Source organism: Liolophura sinensis, chromosome 5, assembly GCF_032854445.1.
Source record: "Liolophura sinensis isolate JHLJ2023 chromosome 5, CUHK_Ljap_v2, whole genome shotgun sequence".
Classification (NCBI taxonomy): domain Eukaryota; kingdom Metazoa; phylum Mollusca; class Polyplacophora; order Chitonida; family Chitonidae; genus Liolophura; species Liolophura sinensis.
In genome coordinates, this window is record NC_088299.1 from 17,954,402 (window position 1) to 17,975,347 (window position 20,946).

The following is a 20,946-nucleotide window of genomic DNA, read 5'->3' on the forward strand; positions in this document are numbered from 1 at the left end:
ACACACGACAGGCCACGATCAGTTTGTACAAGCGGACCCGATGTTTGTAACAGGGGTCGTTATGGTAGTACACTCAACAGGCCACCCTGAAGCCTCTCACTAATGCAGTCGCTGTGAGAGAGTCCAGCTCATTCTAGCCTCCTCTCCCGCCGTACGTAGGAAGGTCTGTAAGCAACCTACGGATGGTCGTGGGTTTCCCCCGGGGTTTCCCTTCCACCATAATGCTGGCCACCGTCGTATAAGTGACATATTCTTGAGTATGGCGTAAAACGTCAATCAAGTAAATAAATAAATCGACAGGCCACGATCAGTTTGTACAAGCGCCTGTATATCACTAAGTTGTACCATTTACGGAGTGTTTCTATAGTTAATTACTACAGTTATAAGCTGTTATAAATGTCGGTTTATCCGAGTAGTCTTGGCTGTGACAATTTGGATATTTGGACCGATTTATATACTCCCACAGCAGTTACAATGAACTGAGCCAACTATTGCTTAGTATAATACGAAGTCTATTATAGGCCTAATTAAAACTTACTGATATTATAAACATAGCTAGGCCTACATGTAGCCTACCGGTATTGGTTGGCTGGGGTTTGTGGGGGAGGTTATACCGGAAGACGAGTTGATTGTCAAAATGGCGGCTGAAACATATCGGAAACAGGTACAGACAAAACTGGAAATGTTGTGTGAGTGGATTGTGTAATTGTTAGACGACATCTTCGTGTCAGTGAATATACGTGTTAATGACGTATTTCTTCTTGAATACATTGGAAACGTTCTGAATCGTTAAATGTCTGTCAGATAGTTGACGTGGGGGCGATTAGTGTAGGGTCATAAAACGTCCAGTTTTCGTGACGATGTCCGCAAACGACAAGTTTCATATGCGAAGAGTCAGCAGAGAATGAGCAAAACGTGTTTATGGCGACTGTGTGCTGGTAAGACAGGCGGATATTCTAAATTTTTTTTAATAAGGGTGTTGATCAAACTTTTCAAATTGTTTTTAAGGCTGTCTGTATAGAGCTAGTCCCCAAAGACTCCGACTTCTTTTCTTATATTGGCCTAGCGTCATTCGAGTCTCGGCGCTAACAGTATTTATTTCATACTCTTCGAAGGTCCAAGCCATTTCTTTTTGTTATCAAACAAGTCTCCTTCAAGTGAAAGGCACCAACCTAAAGACCTGCTTTATGAACCCACCATACTGCCACCATATGTCTCTGCTCGATTGAGAATAGATTTATTATATCCATGAAGGCTTCCACGGCACACGCTCCTTGGCTCTGGCCACCATCCTCAAAGCCCAAAGGTAAGCTAGACATTCTAACCATACTGCCCAGCTTCAGTCGTATGGACTACCACGTGAGCGATTTGACTGAAAGAAACAGCTCAAACCCTATACTTAATGTTTGCTATCCACCGATTCCCTGATAGGGACAAACTGTAAACATGTCAAAGCCGGCATAGGTAAACCATCATTCAGCAGTAGTCAAGCTGTATAAACTTTTGATTCGGGCGAACCAAACTAACGTCTGCCATGTTTTGAATTTTTCTCTCAACTTCGGGCAGGGTGATGGGCTGCGAAAATTTTATCGCACCCATAATAATGTAATGGTAGAAATGTTCAGCTTAGCTGTGGGCTTTAAACATGATGGCCAAAGCCGAAGGGTATGTACTGTGGAAGCCTTCATGGCTATAATAAATCCATTCTAAAGTGAATAGCGACATACGGTGACGGTTAGGTGGGTGCGATAAGCAGGTCTTTAGATTGGTGTCTTACATGAAACTTGTTTGATAACAAAGAGAATTGATCTGGACATTCGTGGAGTAGGAAAGTAATATTGTTAGCGTGTAGACTCCCATGATGCTAGGCCAATGTAAGAAAATGAGTTGGAAAATGAGTTCTGTGATCACAAAAGTCTTTGTGACCGGCCCGAATAGCACAGTTGGTAGAGCGTCCGCTTCGGGACCGGTAGATCCAGGATCAATCCTTGATCGAGTCAGACCTAAGACTTTAAAAGAGGAAGTTGTAACTTCCTCGCTTGGCGTTCAGCATGAAGGGGATAGTGCAACGACTGGTTGACCTGTATCAGTATAATGGCTCGGGCGGGGCGGCTTACTTGCCTTTGGTAAGTCGTCTCAGTGAAGCAGCACTAAATAAAAGAGGGGTGGAAATCCGTCCTGCAACAAGGAGGCACATTACACGTACATGCACCCTAATGATTCCTTCGTCGTCATATGACTGAAAAATTGTTGAGTACGACGTTAAACCCCAAGCACTCACTCACTCACTCAAAAGTCTTTGCAAAATGAACCAATACATGCATTTAGCAGGCAAAACTCAAATAAATTATCTTCACCAAGACATTCAGTGTTCTCCTGCCAATTTTTTCCACATTCTGTAGCCTTTACGACTAGTAAATCCAAGATAATTTACAGTTGTGACTTACGCTCCCATGCCATGTCAACATTGTGACCTAAAAAATGTGGTTGTTGCTCAACTCACATGCATGTTGCTTTAAAAGTCAGAGACATATACTAGCCACCCCCATGGTCAAGTGAAATGAAGTGGTTATATGGACAGTTATAGGGACTAGGTTTATCCTTTTGATAGTCAATGAGCCCTGTCTCAGATGTTCATTTACGCCCCACCCCCACCCCCAACCATCTTAAAAATGAGAGATTGGCCTTAGACTAATAGATACCAGATTATGACATCAAAGTGACATCATTCTGTTGCTGTAACATTGTATCTCGAAATCTGAAATGGTCACACTGTGAATATGTGCGTACTTCTGTTTGAACTTAGTGACGGTTGAGAGAGAAGATTCTTTTCGATATGCTGACTGCAGTGGAACTATTCAGTGTGTCTGTATTTGCTTATTTGTCAGTTGATGTTTTACTTTAATGAAAACCAGAGGGGCCATAAGCAAACAACATGTGTCCAAAATTAACACACTGTCGATTAAAACAAAGCTCATGAGGTAATACGATAATGGTTTGATGAAGTTTCTGTCTGATGTGTCTGTCTGGCACGTGTTCAGTGGAATGTCTGATATCAAAGCTCATGAGGTAATACAATAATGGTTGATGAGGTTTCTATCTGATGTGTCTGTCTGGCACGTGTTCAGTGGAATGTCTGATATCAAAGCTCATGAGGTAACACAATAATGGTTGATGAGGTTTCTATCTGATGTGTCTGTCTGGCACGTGTTCAGTGGAATGTCTGATATCAAAGCTCATGAGGTAACACAATAATGGTTGATGAGGTTTCTATCTGATGTGTCTGTCTGGCACGTGTTCAGTGGAATGTCTGATATCAAAGCTCATGAGGTAACACAATAATGGTTGATGAGGTTTCTATCTGATGTGTCTGTCTGGCACGTGTTCAGTGGAATGTCTGATATCAAAGCTCATGAGGTAATACAATAATGGTTGATGAGGTTTCTGTCTGATGTATCTGTCTGGCACGTGTTCAGTGGAATGTCTGATATCAAAGCTCATGAGGTAATACAATAATGGTTGATGAGGTTTCTGTCTGATGTATCTGTCTGGCACGTGTTCAGTGGAATGTCTGATATCAAAGCTCATGAGGTAATACAATAATGGTTGATGAGGTTTCTATCTGATGTGTCTGTCTGGCACATGTTCAGTGGAATGTCTGATATCAAAGCTCATGAGGTAATACAATCATGGTTGATGAGGTTTCTATCTGATGTGTCTGTCTGGCACGTGTTCAGTGGAATGTCTGATATCAAAGCTCATGAGGTAATACAATAATGGTTGATGAGGTTTCTATCTGATGTATCTGTCTGGCACGTGTTCAGTGGAATGTCTGATATCAAAGCTCATGAGGTAATACAATAATGGTTGATGAGGTTTCTATCTGATGTATCTGTCTGGCACGTGTTCAGTGGAATGTCTGATATCAAAGCTCATGAGGTAATACAATAATGGTTGATGAGGTTTCTATCTGATGTATCTGTCTGGCATGTGTTCAGTGGAATGTCTGATATCAAAGCTCATGAGGTAATACAATAATGGTTGATGAGGTTTCTATCTGATGTATCTGTCTGGCATGTGTTCAGTGGAATGTCTGATATCAAAGCTCATGAGGTAATACAATAATGGTTTGATGAGGTCTCTATCTGATGTGTGTGTCTGACACGTGTTCAGTGGAATTTCTGTTATTTAGTCATGTACAATATATGTGTGTGCTTGTTAAAGTAATTAGTGTGGGTACATGTACACTGTTCTGTGTGTTAATTAATCCATTGTATTTGCATTTGTAAAATGCTGCCTTTGTAACTTTCATTACGACTTTATTTGTATGTATAATGGGTTTTTTTTTTTTATTGCAGGTTGCTGTGAAAAACTGCCTTTGTAACTTTTCACTACATTTGTGCTGGGAATTTTCAGCTTCAGAGTTCTCTCCCCTGTGGAGCACATGTTGGTTGGCTGACTTTCAGCATACAGTAGTATGAATTATCCTGACTTTTTGACTTTTGAACACATTTCTGACAAATTCGCAATGTTTTCTCTGTTGGACTTGGTGGCTTTCTTTGCCTCAATGGCTATGGTGTTTGGAGGAGTTGTGCCCTTCATTCCGCAGTACCTCGATATTCGCAGATCCAAAAACGCAGATGGCTTCTCTACTTTCGTGTGTCTCACGCTGTTAATCGCAAATGATCTCCGGATAATGTTCTGGTGAGTTTTTCAGAAGAGTTTTGTCTAAAATGCATGCTGATGTGTAGAATTTTGTCGTTTCTTAGCTCAGAAAAGATCAGCGGGTACTGTCATACTTGTATGTACATGTACGGCTGATTGGCCCCTGACCACAGATTGCCTGATTGAATCCATCCCTGGTTTGTCTGTGGTTTGAAGCCCGCAGTTGTACTTGATGCCCTTGTAGTGGCTTACTGTAGGCACTCTGGTTCCTATTACCTGTAAGCCTGACTCATCATTGAGGTAACATTTTCATTAAACATCAATCAAATAAATCAATAAATAAAATTATTTTTAATAGTAATATTGCAAGTTCTATTATGTTAACCAGAAATTAATGGACAGGAAGCAATTGAGTAACTTTGAGTTAAATTCCGTAATTCAGGAACAAGTGCTGTATGAATCATGTCTGGAGCATAAAAGTATCCCACATGAAGGTTAAAAAGCATGTACCTGTATATGTGCTTATGATGTTGCCTCATTTACATGTAGGTACATGTATTGTAATACAGGTACATGTATTGTAATACAGGTACAAGTAGTGTAATACAGGTACATGTATTGTAATACAGGTACAAGTAGTGTAATACAGGTACATGTATTGTAATACAGGTACATGTATTGTAATACAGGTACACGTATTGTAATACAGGTACAAGTATTGTAATACAGGTACAAGTATTGTAATACAGGTACACATATTGTAGTACAGGTACATGTATTTATGTTCAAAGTAAGTTCACGCATTGAGAAAATTCAGTGTGCTACTATGTTAACAGTTTTGATCAATCGAAAATTAAAATATTCTTTGTTTAATGTTACCAGCCCTTTATAACAGAAGAGGGTAGGTAGGTTGTTTTTGTTTTTTTTTTGAGGGGGCAGCAGGAAAGAACAATCGTAGAATCCTGTTCAAATGTTTGATCACAATTAAACTTCCCAAAGTACAGAACTAAATTCTATCACCCAAATAAATATAGAAATCTTAGATCTTTACAATATCTTTGATCTTTGGAGCGACTTTTCTGTGGGCGTATCGGCCTGTGTCCTGAACAATTTTTATCTCATTTCGTAATTCCCTAATATATTGCTTTCTAAGTCATACTCACCAATGTGCAGCTGTTGTTTTTGCGCGCGGCACATGCGCACGACTTTTAGAGAGTACAAATAAAATCCCCTGCAATCGCTGCGCCAATTTCTTGTCATTTCAAAAGCATCTGGCTCTTCATACTTCTACTTCACTCAACGATTAGCTTTTGGAGCAACAATGTTGTCCACCTTTGCGTGCTGAGCTGTTCTGTAGATTGGAATACCTAAATGACTTCTCAGTAGACATCAGCATGATTGACATTCCAGTTTAAGTGAATCGGGTAGATGGCATCACGCAGTGATAAGCTCAGGGTAGACCTTATTTTTGAATTCGACCGAGATTTTCTGAGGAAATATCGAGCAGTGCCAATGATTGCAAAAGGTGCATAAATGTCTTAGTTTGCAGACAGACCATGTATTTAGTGGATTTAGATATTAAGTATTGCGTATGCAGAGAGCTTTGCCAATGGGGTAGCAGAATACAGATGTAATGTCGTAATATGATGCACACATGCTAAGTATTGCAGTGGACTCCGCATATGTCATTCGGAAAGTCTTAGACCAGATTTTCCGACTGAGGGAATTGTATATCTGGAAAGAGCGACCGGTACCTTTATAAACAGAAATGAAACAACATAATTTGGCATCTGAAAAAAAAAAAAAAGAATTTCTGTAGGAGTAAGTGTTTCCGCTTACGTCACCTGATCCCTGGTGTTCCTTCAATCATTCAATTTTCTGGTGGCTTTCCCAGGGCGCATCTCAGGGCCGTATGTGTGTTGCCATTTAGGTCTGTTTTCACCCATCTTTCTGAATAACTCAGGTGTACATACATTATTTGTCTTTTCTGTTCATATGAATATGCACAACAAGCTACTCCGCATCAAATCACCCATAAACTGTCATACACACATGGAAATATCAGAGTAATCAGCACAACTGTGGGATTTATATGGTACATAGGTGTATGGTTATTTGGAGAATAATGTGCCTATGTGGTGTTCGATTGTTTCAGGTTTGGGAAACGGTTTGAACTACCTCTGCTGGCACAGAGTGTTGTCATGATCATCACTATGCTGGCTTTAGTACAGGTCTGCGTGCAGACCAAATCCTCCTCAGAAATCCTGGGCTCCAAGCCACGCACTTTCTCAGGTGAGTACAGGTCTGCGTTCAGACCAAATCCTCCTCAGAAATCCTTAGTTCTAAGCCATGTCCTTTGTCAGGTGAGTATAGGTCTGCATGCAGACCAAATCCTCCTCAGAAATCTTGGGCTCCAATCCATGCACTTTCTCAGGTGAGTACAGATCTGCGTGCAGACCAAGTCCTCCTCAGAAATCCTCAGGTCTAAGCCAAGCATTTCTGAGGTGAGTACAGGTCTGCGTACAGACCAAATCCTCCTCAGAAATCCTCAGATCTAAACCAAGCATTTCTGAGGTGAGTACAGGTCTGCATGCAAACCAAATCCTCAGAAATCCTCAAATCTAAACCAAACATTTCTGAGGTGAGTACAGGTCTGCATGCAAACCAAATCCTCCTCAGAAATCCTCAGATCTAAGCCAAGCATTCCTCAGGTGAGTACAGGTCTGCATGCAAACCAAATCCTCCTCAGAAATCCTCAGATCTAAGCCAAGCATTTCTCAGGTGAGTACAGGCATGCAGACCAAATCCTTTTCAGAAAACTTGGGCTCCAAGTCACGCAATTTCTTAGATGAGAACAAATCCTCATCAGAAATCCTCACTTCTAAGCCACACACTTTCTCAGGTGAGTACAAATCCTCATCAGAAATCCTCAGTTTTAAGACTCGCACTCTTCTCATGTATGTCCAGATCTATGTGCCAACCAAATCCTCCACAAAAGTCTTGGGCTCCAAGCCTCACACTTTTTTAGGTGAGTACAAATGCTCCTGCAAAAACCCCAGCTATAATCCACGCACTTTCTCATGTGAGTCCAGGTGTGTGTGCAGACCGAATCCTCTTCAGAAATCCTTGGCTCTAAATCGTCCTGCAAGACCCTCGGCTGTAATCCACGCGCTTTCTCAGGTCAGTCCAGGTCTATGTGCAGACCAAACGCTCCGCAGAAATGCCCAGCTCAAAGCAGCGCACTTTCTCAGGTGGGTGGAGACCTTTGTGCAGACCAAATCCGCAGACCAAATCCGCCTCAAAAATCCTCAATTCTAAGCCAACATACTTTCTCAGGCGAATACAAATCTTCCTCAGAAATCCTAGGTTCTGTACCACGTACTTTCTCATTTGAGTAGATGTCTGTGTGCAGACCAGAGCCTTTTTTGAAATTGTCAATTCTAAGGACTTTTCAGGTGAGAACGACTCTTCAAATCTAGTTGGCAAGAATCCAGAATAGGGAGCATCTACTAAATTTGATGTTACGACTGGGATTGATAATGATTTATTTATTTATTTATTTGATTGGTGTTTAACGCCGTACTCAAGAACATTTCACTTATACAATGGCGGCCAGCATTATGGTGGGTGGGGGATTGATAATGACTGTATCATCACTATGTCTGTGTAACCGAGTTGTGCACATGAAATTCTGTTTCCCAACTTGTGACTTTGTGCTCTCTTTGGTGTAGGGGGCTGTGTTGTTGTTGTTGTACAATGCACTGTTCACATTCTCCTTGCTTATGATCACTGTGGTAGCATCCTGCTGGTGGAGGAAACTGGATTCTCCATGGTTAATCTTAAAGGCAATGCGTAAAAACATGTTTGTTGGGTGTAATGAAAAACGCTCGACCAATGAAAAACTGCATCGAAAGTTTTTATTGGGGTTTTCATATTAAGTTTTTTTTGACTTTCTTTTTAAATGTTGATTTAGTTAAAATGACAAATATATTTTATTTTTTAATATATTTTTTTCATCAAGCAGAATTTAAACAAAATCCCGACCAAGCTAATCGAATTTTTTCCTTTAAGTTCGGGTTACGCCCAAGAAAGTTTTTTCGGACGGCCTATTAAATACTAACCCATGTAGTTACATGTATGTAGTTGAAGTTAAGTAATCTATGTAATGTGGGTTTAGGCAATGCAGCAGTCTACAATGTAATGTCTGGTAGCTTCAGTAGAGTGTTTCAGCGAGGCAGTCTTGAGGCCTGCTGTCATGAGATGACACGTTGATGAAATGGCTAAAACACTAAGAGACTACAGTGAACATGTAGTGACACTGCACAGGTACACTGATGTGTGCCAATATTTGTAGAGCTGTGAGCTACTGTTGTGTAGTACTGTACAGCGCACATGTAGTAACACTGCACAGGTACACAACTGATGTGTGCCAGTATTTGTAGTGCTGCAAGGTGCTGTTGTGTAAGCATTGTACAGGGCACATTGTAGTTACACTGCACAGGTACGCAACTGATTTATGGTGATATTTGTAGTGCTGCGAGCTGCTGTTGTGTAAGCACTGTGCAGCGCACATGTAGTGACACTGCACAGGTACGCAACTGATTTATGGTGATATTTGTAGTGCTGCGAGCTGCTGTTGTGTAAGCACTGTGCAGCGCACATGTAGTGACACTGCACAGGTACACAACTGATGTGTGCCAATATTTGTAGAGCTGTGAGCTACTGTTGTGTAAGCACTGTACAGCGAACATTGTAGTTACACTGCACAGGTACACAACTGATGTGTGCCAGTATTTGTAGTGCTGTGAGCTGCTGTTGTGTAAGCACTGTGCAGCACACATGTAGTGACACTGTACAGGTACACAACTGATGTGTGCCAATATTTGTAGTGCTGCAAGCTGCTGTTGTGTAAGCACTGTACAGTGCATATGTAGTGACAGTGTATCGGTACACAACTGATGTGTGCAAATATTTGTAGTGCTGCGAGCTGCTGTTGTGTAAGTACTGTGCAGCATACATGTAGTGACACTGCACAGGTACACAGGTGATGTGTGCCAATATTTGTAGTGCTGCAAGCTGCTGTTGTGGAAGCACTGTACCGGTACACAACTGATGCGTGCCAATATTTGTAGTGCTGCGAGCCACTGTTGTGTAAGCACTGTACAGCGCACATGTAGTGACAGTGTACCGGTATACAACTGATGTGTGCAAATATTTGTAGTGCTGCGAGCTGCTGTTGTGTAAGTACTGTGCAGCGTACATGTAGTGACACTGTACAGGTACACAACTGATGTATGCCAGTATTTGTAGTGCTGCGAGCTACTGTTGTATAGTACTGTACAACGCACATGTAGTGACACTGCACAGGTACACAACTGATGTGTGCCAGTATTTGTAGTGCTGCAAAGTGCTGTTGTGTAAGCATTGTACAGCACACATGTAGTGACATTGTACAGGTACACAACTGATGCGTGCCAATATTTGTAGTGCTGCGTGGTACTGTTGTGTAAGCACTGTACATTGCACAAATAGTGACACTGTACAGGTACACAACTGATGTGTGCCAGTATTTGTAGTGCTGTGAGCTACTGTTGTGCAGCACTGTACAGTGCACATGTAGTAACACTGCACAGGTACACAACTGATGTGTGCCAGTATTTGTAGTGCTGCAAGGTACTGTTGTGTAAGCATTGTACAGGGCACATGTAGTGACACTGTACAGGTACACAACTGGTGTGTGCCAATATTTGTAGTGCTGCGAGGGACTGTTGCATTGTACAGGGCACATGTGACACTGCACAGGTACACAACTGATGTGTGCCAATATTTATGTGCGAATGCCCTAGTCTGATAGTTGACATATGTGATGCAGTTGATACAGTGCACATAATATTATTGTGTTAGAATGGCAGAGAATAAGAATTCTTTGGGTATGCGAATCTTCAAATTCCTGTGGGAATAGGTTTTCATTTTTGCAGATATCTATGACAGTGTTTTCAGATGCTCACATCAGGCTTACACAAGTCTTTGTACTCTGGAAGTACTCTGTTCAGCTAAGCTAGGGATACAGTCCTAGAAACATTAGTAAAGATGAAATTAAATATGTATTCTTATCATGCATGTACCTCATTTTAGTTTGTCCTTAGTACCATAATTTGGCTGCTGCAGACCCTATTTTCCTATATAGACAGAACATAATTGGCATCATTACATGTTTATTGACTCGGCCTCTTACAGTTATCTCCCTTGGAAGCACTATCCCTTGTCTGAATGAGTATGTCACTTGCAAGATTTGCATCGCCAGGTGACTGTGCAAACTGCGTCTTGAATAAAATGAGAAGTTCAGTAATACAGTAAAAATGTACTGTTTAACAAATAATACACAGTGATGTGGGCCAAATGTCGTTACATGGACTGGTCAGTCCAAATAAAGCTATATAGCCTGCAGCATCAGGCTCTGTTTGATAAATATTTTTTTCGTGTTCAAGGTCAGTTGTATATCTGGAGGACCAGGTTGCATTTTGTTTCTCATTCTTTATTGTACTTCCGGTATTGTAGATGTTATCAACTTGTCTGACAACTTTTCATGCTTCGGTTTCTCAGTAACCTTTCTTAGACTTTAATTCCATAAAATGGAATTACCTCGTTGTATTGGCTGTTAAAGACAGTTAGTCAGATTAATACTGTTTTCCTTTAATACCTAACCCTCTCTAGTTGTTGTTGTTGTTGTAACCATTTCCGTTTTTGTTTCTGACTGACAGACTATCGGGAAGGAGACTTGTATTCCCGCCCACAATCTCTCGCGCACCACAGTACTTTCTTTGGTACGTACACATGCCATCTATCTTCAGCATGTGCATGGCATCTCCAGCAGTAATCTGTCATGGTGTTGTTTTCTTGACTGTTATGCAGCATTTTGAGTGGTTATGCTATACAATACAATGGTGTTCATTTCAGTTTACTGTTATTCCGTAGGCTTTCCAGCAGTACACATTCACATTGTATACATATCATTACGTGTAATGAGTTCTTTCTTTTTGTTTTAATTTTGATGGGTATTGACTTGTACATGTAGTTACATAATCACAATTTTATGCCAACTATTGCTCTATAAAACTTGTTTCAATGGCTCAGTGAAATTGCAGTTTGTAGTAAAAAAGCAAACAAAATTTTCCCCAACAGTATGGTATTCATAGGGTACAATAACAGTTTTTGCTGTTTGATGTTACCATTGATGTTGCTTTTCCTGCATTTTTTTATTAACCTTTAAACTTGTGCTTTGAGTGTGTCAATCCATTGTACTGACTTGCCTGTTTACACATTATCTTGTATGCTGTGTTTTTGTGGCCACAGTGTAGCTGCAATGTTGCTGAATATTTCAGTCATGCCTTGGTTGTGCTTTAACCTAATTCTTCCAATGTTTGAGACACCTGGTCTGCTCATTTTGGCCAGTATATATTGTATATATAATTGTAGCAGGAAAATTGAGGTTCTTATTTGTCACATACATGTAATTATACCATCTACTGAACAACATACTCATGTCTTTATTTTTCCAAAAGGCTGGCCAAGAAATGCAATATTCTGTTTTCAACACTACTAATATCAGTTCCCAAAATTAGAAGAATTATGGTACAAGGAGTTTTGTATTGTTTAATTCTGCATTCTGGTACTTTAGAATTTTGCATGCTGTTGTATGTACTTTTCAACACTGGGACAATTTTGAATTTTGGCACAGCACTATTTATATCTGACATTGTGGTGACATGCACTTACTACTGTCCTGTACCAAACCTAGCTTTCCTGCATACGTACTCTGTGAGATGTCGATGGAACAGATCATGGCTGACTGGTGTAAGTCGCCAGATCACTTGAAATCTGGGTTCAGTCCCGTTTTATTCTTTCGTATGGCGTGAAACTTCAATCAAATAAATAAATATATGATGTATCCCATTCTGGGACGTGGAGTTGGCATGTAGTATCCCCTACATTCATTGCTCTCAGCTGCAATGAGCTGTGCTCCGTCATGTAGACTCGCCTTTCACCTGTAAGACCGATGGTACTCGTATGAAAGTTTGCCATTATAATCTGCCAGAGGTTGGTGGTTCACTCTGGTTGGAGGCTTTCCTCCACCAATAATATGCTTGTCACCATTGTATACATGTAAGTGAAAACTTCTTATCTTTGGCATTAAACAATAATCTATAAAAAGAAATGATGAAACACCCCTTCTCCCCACAGCCACCACAGTTCATCAGTTATTTGGTTCGGATGGTTGTGGTTTCCTGTGTACTCTGCTTGGTTTCTTCCCACTATAATGCTGGCCACCATTGTATTTCACAGAGAAATAATTTTGAGTTTGGCATAAAACATTCATCAAAATAAATAAGATCAGTAAATTTCTTGTGGTACCCCTTGCTGTACATGTGTTCACTCATGAAGCAGGTCACTATTGTATAGAAGGGGAATTGACCTCCACATTCTATATGTACAGCAAAGTGACCTCCACATTCTATATGTACAGCATAGTGACCTCCACATTCTGTATGTACAGCATAATGACCTCCACATTCTGTATGTACAGCATAGTGACCTCCACATTCTATATGTACAGCATAGTGACCTCTACATTCTATATGTACAGCATAGTGACCTCCACATTCTATATGTACAGCATAGTGACCTCCACATTCTGTATGTACAGCATAGTGACCTCCACATGCTGTATTACAGCAAAGTGACCTCCACATTCTATATGTACAGCATAGTGACCTCCACATTCTATATGTACAGCATAGTGTTAATCATCGCTCAGTGGATCAAATCTAATTGAATTGGAAAAAATTAAAAACAAATGTGATTTTGTGATTATGACTATGTTTAATTACAGACTTTGACATGAGGTATTTCTGGCGATGGACAGATTTCCGGAGTTATGTGGAATTCATGTTACTCTTCACCCTTGTGGTCGGCATGCTAACATACCTGCTCCTGGAGAACTCCATCTATGTAGAGACCTTAGGTTTCATGGCCGTGTTTGCTGAGGCCATGCTTGGTGCACCACAGTTCTACCGCAACTTTCAAAACAAGTCTACAATTGGCATGAGGTAAATTGTTGTCTTTGTTTGCTCAACTGTGTATCAGGGATGCACTAACATTCCCAGAGTCGTTAGAATGGGATAACCGTTTTATCCTGGGTGGGCAGACTATCACGTTAAACAGTAGACGAGGGTGAAGGGGAAGCCTCACTCTAATCTGTTTCGGGTCAATGTATGGGTATTAATTATGATGCACAAAAAGACTTCTGGCTTTCAGTGAAGTCAATTTTGATTTCACTGAAAAGACCATTGTCCAAGATGAAAACCTGACAGAGAGGAGTGGTGTTCAGAAGTCGATGGGCTGGGAAGGGTTGGGGGAGGTTGTGTTATAGACTGTCAGAAAGACATTTTTACCGCCTCTGATGCACCCTGAGGTTGCATGTTAGAATCCAGTTGTTGCTGGCAGGTCAATGGCTTCATATCAGAAAGGTTTACCAGGTACTCTACAGACAAAGCAGTAGTGCCTGTGACAAGTCACTTGCAGATATACACGCACACACACACACACACATAGATGTACATGTTGCCAGCACATTTGACAGATTGTTGCTCTCAGCACCACGTACATGTAGTCAGCACATTTGACGGATTGTTGCTCTCAGCACCATGTACATGTAGCCAGCACATTTGACAGATTGTTGCTCTCATCACCATCGTCGTCATATGACTGAAAAATTGTTGAGTACGACGTTAAACCCCAAGCACTCACTCACTCACTCTCATCACCATGTACATGTGGCCAGCACATTTGAGGGTTGTTCTCAGCACCATGTACATGTGGCCAGCACATTTGAGGGATTGTTGCTCTCATCACCATGCACATGTAACCAGCACATTTGACAGATTGTTGCTCTCATCACCATGTACATGTGGCCTGCACATTTGAGGGTTGCTCTCAGCACCATGTACATTTAGCCAGCACATTTGAGGGATTGTTGCTCTCATCACCATGCACATGTAGCCAACACAGTTGAGGGATTGTTGCTCTCAGCACCATGTACATGTAACCAGCACATTTGAGGGATTGTTGCTTTCAGCACCATGTACATGTGGCCAGCACATTTGAGGGTTGATCTCAGCACCATGTACAGGTAGCCAGCACATTTGAGGGATTGTTGCTCTCATCACCTTGTACATGTAGCCAGCACATTTGAGGGATTGTTGCTCTCATCACCATGTACATGTGGCCAGCACATTTGAGGGATGGTTGCTCTCATCACCTTGTACATGTAGCCAGCACATTTGAGGGATTGTTGCTCTCATCACCATGTACATGTAGCCGGCACATTTGAGGGATTGTTGCTCACATCACCATGTACATGTAGCCAGCACATTTGAGGGATTGTTGCTCTCATCACCGTCTACATGTAGCCAGCACATTTGAGGGATTGTTGCTCTCATCACCCTGTACATGTAGCCAGCACATTTGAGGGATGGTTGCTCTCATCACCATGTACATGTAGCCAACACATTTGAGGGATTGTTGCTCTCATCACCATGTACATGTAGCCAGCACATTTGAGGGATTGTTGCTCTCATCACCATGTACATTTAGCCAGCACATTTGAGGGATTGTTGCTCTCATCACCATGTACATGTGGCCAGCACATTTGAGGGATGGTTGCTCTCATCACCGTCTACATGTAGCCAGCACATTTGAGGGATTGTTGCTCTCAGCACCATGTACATGTGGCCAGCACATTTGAGGGATTGTTGCTCTCATTACCACATACATGTAGCCAGCACATTTCAGGGGTGGTTGCTCTCAGCACCATGTACATGTAGCCAGCACATTTGAGGGATTGTTGCTCTCAGCACCATGTACATGTAGCCAGCACATTTCAGGGTTGATTGCTCTCAGCGCCATGTACATGTAGCCAGCACATTTCACTGATTGTTGCTCTCATCACCATGTACATGTAGCCAGCACATTTGAGGGATTGTTGCTCTCATCACCATGTACATGTAGCCAGCACATTTGAGGGATTGTTGCTCTCAGCACCATGTACATGTAGCCAGCACATTTGAGGGATGGTTGCTCTCAGCACCATGTACATGTAACCAGCACATTTGAGGGATTGTTGCTCTCATCACCATGTACATGTAGCCAGCACATTTGAGGGATTGTTGCTCTCATCACCTTGTACATGTAGCCAGCACATTTGAGGGATTGTTGCTCTCAGCACCATGTACATGTAGCCAACACATTTGAGGGATTGTTGCTCTCATCACCATGTACATGTAACCAGCACATTTGAGGGATGGTTACTCTTATCACCATGTACATGTAGCCAGCACATTTGAGGGATTGTTGCTCTCATCACCATGTACATGTAGCCAACACATTTGAGGGATTGTTGCTTTCATCACCATGCACATGTAGCCAACACATTTGAGGGATTGTTGCTCTCAGCACCATGCACATGTAGCCAGCACATTTGAGGGATTGTTTCTCTCATCACCATGTACATGTAGCCAGCACATTTGACAGATTGTTGCTCTCATCACCATGTACATGTGGCCAGCACATTTGAGGGTTGCTCTCAGCACCACATACATGTAGCCAGCACATTTGAGGGATTGTTGCTCTCAGAACCATGTACATGTAGCCAGCACATTTGAGGGATTGTTGCTCTCATCACCACATACATGTAGCCAGCACATTTGAGGGATTGTTGCTCTCATCACCATGTACATGTAGCCAGCACATTTGAGGGATTGTTGCTCTCATCACCATGTACATGTGGCCAGCACATTTGAGGGATGGTTGCTCTCAGCACCATGTACATGTAGCCAGCACATTTGAGGGATTGTTGCTCTCATCACCATGCACATGTAGCCAACACATTTGAGGGATTGTTGCTCTCATCACCATTTACATGTAGCCAGCACATTTGAGGGATTGTTGCTCTCAGCACCATGTACATGTAGCCAGCACATTTGAGGGATTGTTGCTCTCAGCACCATGTACATGTAGCCAGCACATTTGAGGGATTGTTGCTCTCATCACCATGCACATGTAGCCAACACATTTGAGGGATTGTTGCTCTCATCACCATGTACATGTAGCCAGCACATTTGAGGGATTGTTGCTCTCAGCACAATTTACAGGTATGAGTCTGTTTTGTTTCAGTAAGAAGATGGTCATGTTCTGGACAATGGGCGATGTCTTCAAGACGCTGTACTTCATCCTGCGTGAAGCTCCGCCTCAGTTCTGGATATGTGGCATGCTCCAGGTTGGAATAGACATCTCCATATTTGTACAGGTGTTTTACTACCGCAGATTACCTGTGCTTACTGGCAAAGAAGCACTCAGCTGATAAACCAAGCACGCTGTGGTGATGTCGTACTGGAGGAAATGTCTGTGATCAGCTGGACTTGTGTGTACAAAAGGAACAAGGGACAAAGTGCCTCTCAAGCTTTGAAGAAATGAAAGCAAATCCGCACCCATGCTGTCCTTGAACATTTGTCCTGAAGAGCATACAACTACATTTGATTTGCTGACCTCTTGTACATCATGTTCTGAGTTGTTGTTTGTTTCAACCATAGCGTGCATAATTTCTCTGTGAAAGTATCTTTCATAGCTGAAGTATTTTAATTTTACCTTTATGGTGTTGGGGGAAATCTTATGTCCATAATGCTATATATTTTCCTACCACCATAGTTAAATGAGGTCTCACATTTGTGCTAAAGTTTTTTTTATCACAATATATATGCAAAAAATAGTGAATACATGTATGTTTTGCAGCAGAAAAAGAATAGTTGATTTATGTCATTCAGATGGCAAGTGAATTCTGCCACGAATGGCAATTTGTAAGTCAGTTCTGTTCAGATAAGTCAGCTTGATAACCCCAAGGTGAAGGATAGCTAGTGAATTCTGGCAAACCATACAGAAATAACAGTCAGCAAAGGCAGGTTGCATTGAACTTCAGACATATCAGACTTGAGATGGCAAGTAACTTCAAGAAAAGCAGACTGATAACTGAGAGGTGGCGCTTAAGTTCAGGGGGAGCTGACTGATAACTGTCAGAGGTGGAAAATAACTTCATGAAAAGTAGACTGATAACTGTCCGAGGTGGAAAATAACTTCATGAAAAGCAGACTGATAACTGTCAGAGGTGGCAAGGAAAATCAAACAAACTCGAATTATAAATGAATATGTGCACCGTTTCACCAAAAATACCACTAGTGCATCTGTGTTTCAAATGGAATCAAAATGTGTTTCTTTGTTGCCAAGTATCAGCATTTATACCAGTGTATGAAAATGGACAGTAAGTCTTTTACTTGTACCTATTTATAGTACGGCTGTTTTTTTTTGTTTTTTTTTTTTGTTTTTTTTTTCATATATATTTATTATATCAGGTTGCTGTATGAAAGCGATGAGGAATACACGGCTTTCGAGTTGTGACATTAAAGACATAGTGATGACGTCACTGAATTCTGTGACGTCGTCGCTTTGCGGCAGGATGGGGCACATCAGTGAATTTTAACACTGATAACTGTACAGTAATTAATACTGTCCATAATCTGTTATTGCCAGAAATATTTGTTTTAAAGTAATTAATGTCACGTTTTGGGGATAATTTTCATCATTCTCATGTTGAAATGCAGTGATTTGTCCCCTCTGGCCTTGAAGCGCATATGTAATGTCAAAAGGGACGTCACCGTGATGTTTAACATCAGGACACGAAACCACGATATTAGTCCATTTAAGAAATAATGTTGGCGTCAGGGTAGTCTAACGGTAGTTTTACATCATATCGATGTGGAAGAGTTTATATTTTAGGTCGAAGGCGAAGGGTAATAGAATTACAGGTAGAATGACCTTGTTGATTATAAGGGGTCTGGTCCATTCCCATTATACTCTTAGGGATCCAGTTCATTTTCTCCATTTGCATTTGTCAGATATACGACCAAGCCTATACACCGAGACTTGCTTTTGCTCAGGTGGAAATCTTTATTTCTTGTTTGGCAATGAAGCACTCTGGCTGCATGCACTGTCCGTCGCATGTAGTTATGATATATTGTTGTGTCGCAACGAGCTAGCCATTGAACTGTAAATCATGAATGTTTGATTGTATCTCTTCCTTTTAGTTTCTGATTTGCGATTCCGAGTTGTAATTCCCATGATCTTGACAGGTTTCACTTCGTGATTTTCAACATTATCTCCATTTATCTTGTGTGTAAATCTCATGATTTGTTTACAGTTATTGTTCAAGTGAGTCGTGGTTAGAGGTGCTTCAGTCTTACAGGACACACAAGGTGTGGGTTCAATATCGGTCACACTGTGTTCATTTGGCTTTGGTGACAATGAGCGCTCCACAGCACTCGTGAGGTCGTTGGCGCAATCTAACAATCGTTGAAAACTCTTGTATGAAGCCGATATATTGTGCATACCTGTACGTTACATGTGGGAAAGTTCCTCAGTTTACTCCGGGGAGTATTCTTGAGTACGGCGTAAAACACAAATCAATATAAATAAATAAATAAATAAATAAATTGATTGTGTTTAAGCGTCTGTCTAAACAGGGCCTGGTACCACAAGGCTATATGTGTGTTGATTGTTACGACTTTGGCAACACATGTTAAGGAGTTATTTATTACTGTTGTAGCTAGTCAGCTTAGCCTAAGGTCATTTTGAATAGGCCTACTATAATTATATCCGAGTTGGCCCTTTTCTCCTAAAGCGTGTTGCCATGAGGGTATGTAGTGCAGAAACGCCCATTACGAGGACGGTTAAGATGCAACAAATTTGATCTGCGAGATGGTGTGAAAATGGCCTCAGTTCTACAGCCATACTCTGACGCAAACAAAATTGAGAATAAATGGTTTAAATGGTTTAAATTGAATATGTGAAACTGGATTTTGTTGTTAATTTGATGGCGTTTTTTTCGCACTACTACGGCCGTCTGCCCGCACAGAGAAAGGTGAGGACTTGGACAGTTTGTCCAAGCCAAGCCTGTTCACTCTACTGCATAACATTCAAATAAAACGCAAATAATATGAAAAAGACGAATGGGATTATGGGCTATCACGCGGTAGGCCTATATATCTACATTACTCCGAAAGCTAAGTTGGGAAGAATGAAAGAGAGCTGATATCTGAACAGGTCCAATGCTCCACAAATATACACATTGTTCACCGCCGGGGATTCGTCTGGTGACTTGTGTATTTGCGCTGTTGATCCTTCCGTTACAAAGCCAGTGTCCGGAACCTTTTGACCGATTGCTCTCAGTCTTTGACATCGCGGCAATGTGACTGAAATATTGTAGGTTAATGTGTACTCAAGCCGCAGATATTTCTTCAAAGTTGGACTGTTTTCTAGGAGGCCTGTTTGCACAAAACAATATGGGCGCCGATCAGGCCTTCCTTGTCAAGCCTCAGACCGCTATTATGCCTGCTGACATACACTGTAGGTAGAAGAGGGCTCGGTTATGAGATGCTGATGGAATTCCAACCAAGATGGGATAAAATAACAAAAGTTTATTTAATTTGATAAGTGTTTAACACTTATATATAAGTGTTAAATATACCTTAAATATAGCTGAGTTCTATGATAGCAGTTGGGTTTAGGAGGGAAAGAAACTGGAGTAAACCACTGACAATCACCTTGTAGGTCCAACTCACAAAATTAAATCCGCAACGAAAGCAGGGAGAGTATGTGATTAGAACTCGCAACATTGATGGTCAAGTGCTGTGCTTGATAATTAAACCAACTAATTAAGCCAGTAAGGCCTCCACGAAATGCACGTAAGAATCATTTGAATCATTTGTTCTCTCTCTGTCACTCGCGTAGTTACGTGTGACTGTGGTTATTACTGATCACGATCAGAACATGAATCCTCGTGTGTCATGGACGGTCGGTAACTATGAAAACCGGTTGTCATCATCGACCAACCGTACCATTATCAATCAATGGTACGAAGCCATTGTAAGCTGCCATCAGTGGGTAATGCATTTATGGCCATGTGCTGTCCATCAGTGGTCACTGAATTCTTGCCGGTCTCTTGGTGTTTGACAGTCTGTCAATGGATAATGTGTTCATAGCCACGTGATGTTTGAAGGAGTCTGTCAGTGGATAATGTGCTCATGGTCGCCAGTTGTTTGACGGATTCCGTCAGTAAATAATCTGTTTATGGCCACGTGCTATTTGACGCAGTCCGTCAGTGGATAATGTGTTGAG

At 41.4% G+C, this 20,946-nt stretch overlaps 1 protein-coding gene across 3 annotated transcripts; it reads left to right on the forward strand.

Annotated features, from left to right (window-relative positions):
- Positions 1-637: 637 nt before the first annotated feature.
- Positions 638-18,080, forward strand: LOC135465812 (solute carrier family 66 member 2-like). Of its 3 annotated transcripts, none has more exons than XM_064743161.1 (6): positions 638-664; positions 4,359-4,704; positions 6,821-6,957; positions 11,427-11,489; positions 13,556-13,772; positions 16,897-18,080. In XM_064743161.1, the coding sequence occupies exons 2-6, from the start codon at positions 4,478-4,480 to the stop codon at positions 17,081-17,083; spliced, it is 831 nt and encodes a 276-aa protein (XP_064599231.1). In that variant the 5' UTR covers positions 638-664; positions 4,359-4,477; the 3' UTR covers positions 17,084-18,080. The 3 variants fall into 3 exon arrangements, with proteins under 3 accessions (XP_064599231.1, XP_064599233.1, XP_064599232.1); XM_064743162.1 differs by having other exon boundaries at positions 655-938; XM_064743163.1 differs by lacking the exon at positions 11,427-11,489.
- Positions 18,081-20,946: the final 2,866 nt, after the last annotated feature.

Excerpts from the sequence above, each read along its gene's own strand:
- LOC135465812 (XM_064743161.1), top strand. The coding sequence starts at position 4,478 with ATGAATTATCCTGACTTTTTGACTTTTGAACACATTTCTGACAAATTC. Across the intron at positions 6,958-11,426 it reads CAAGCCACGCACTTTCTCAG|ACTATCGGGAAGGAGACTTG; the intron begins GTGAGTACAGGT and ends TCTGACTGACAG. Across the intron at positions 13,773-16,896 it reads AAGTCTACAATTGGCATGAG|TAAGAAGATGGTCATGTTCT; the intron begins GTAAATTGTTGT and ends GTTTTGTTTCAG.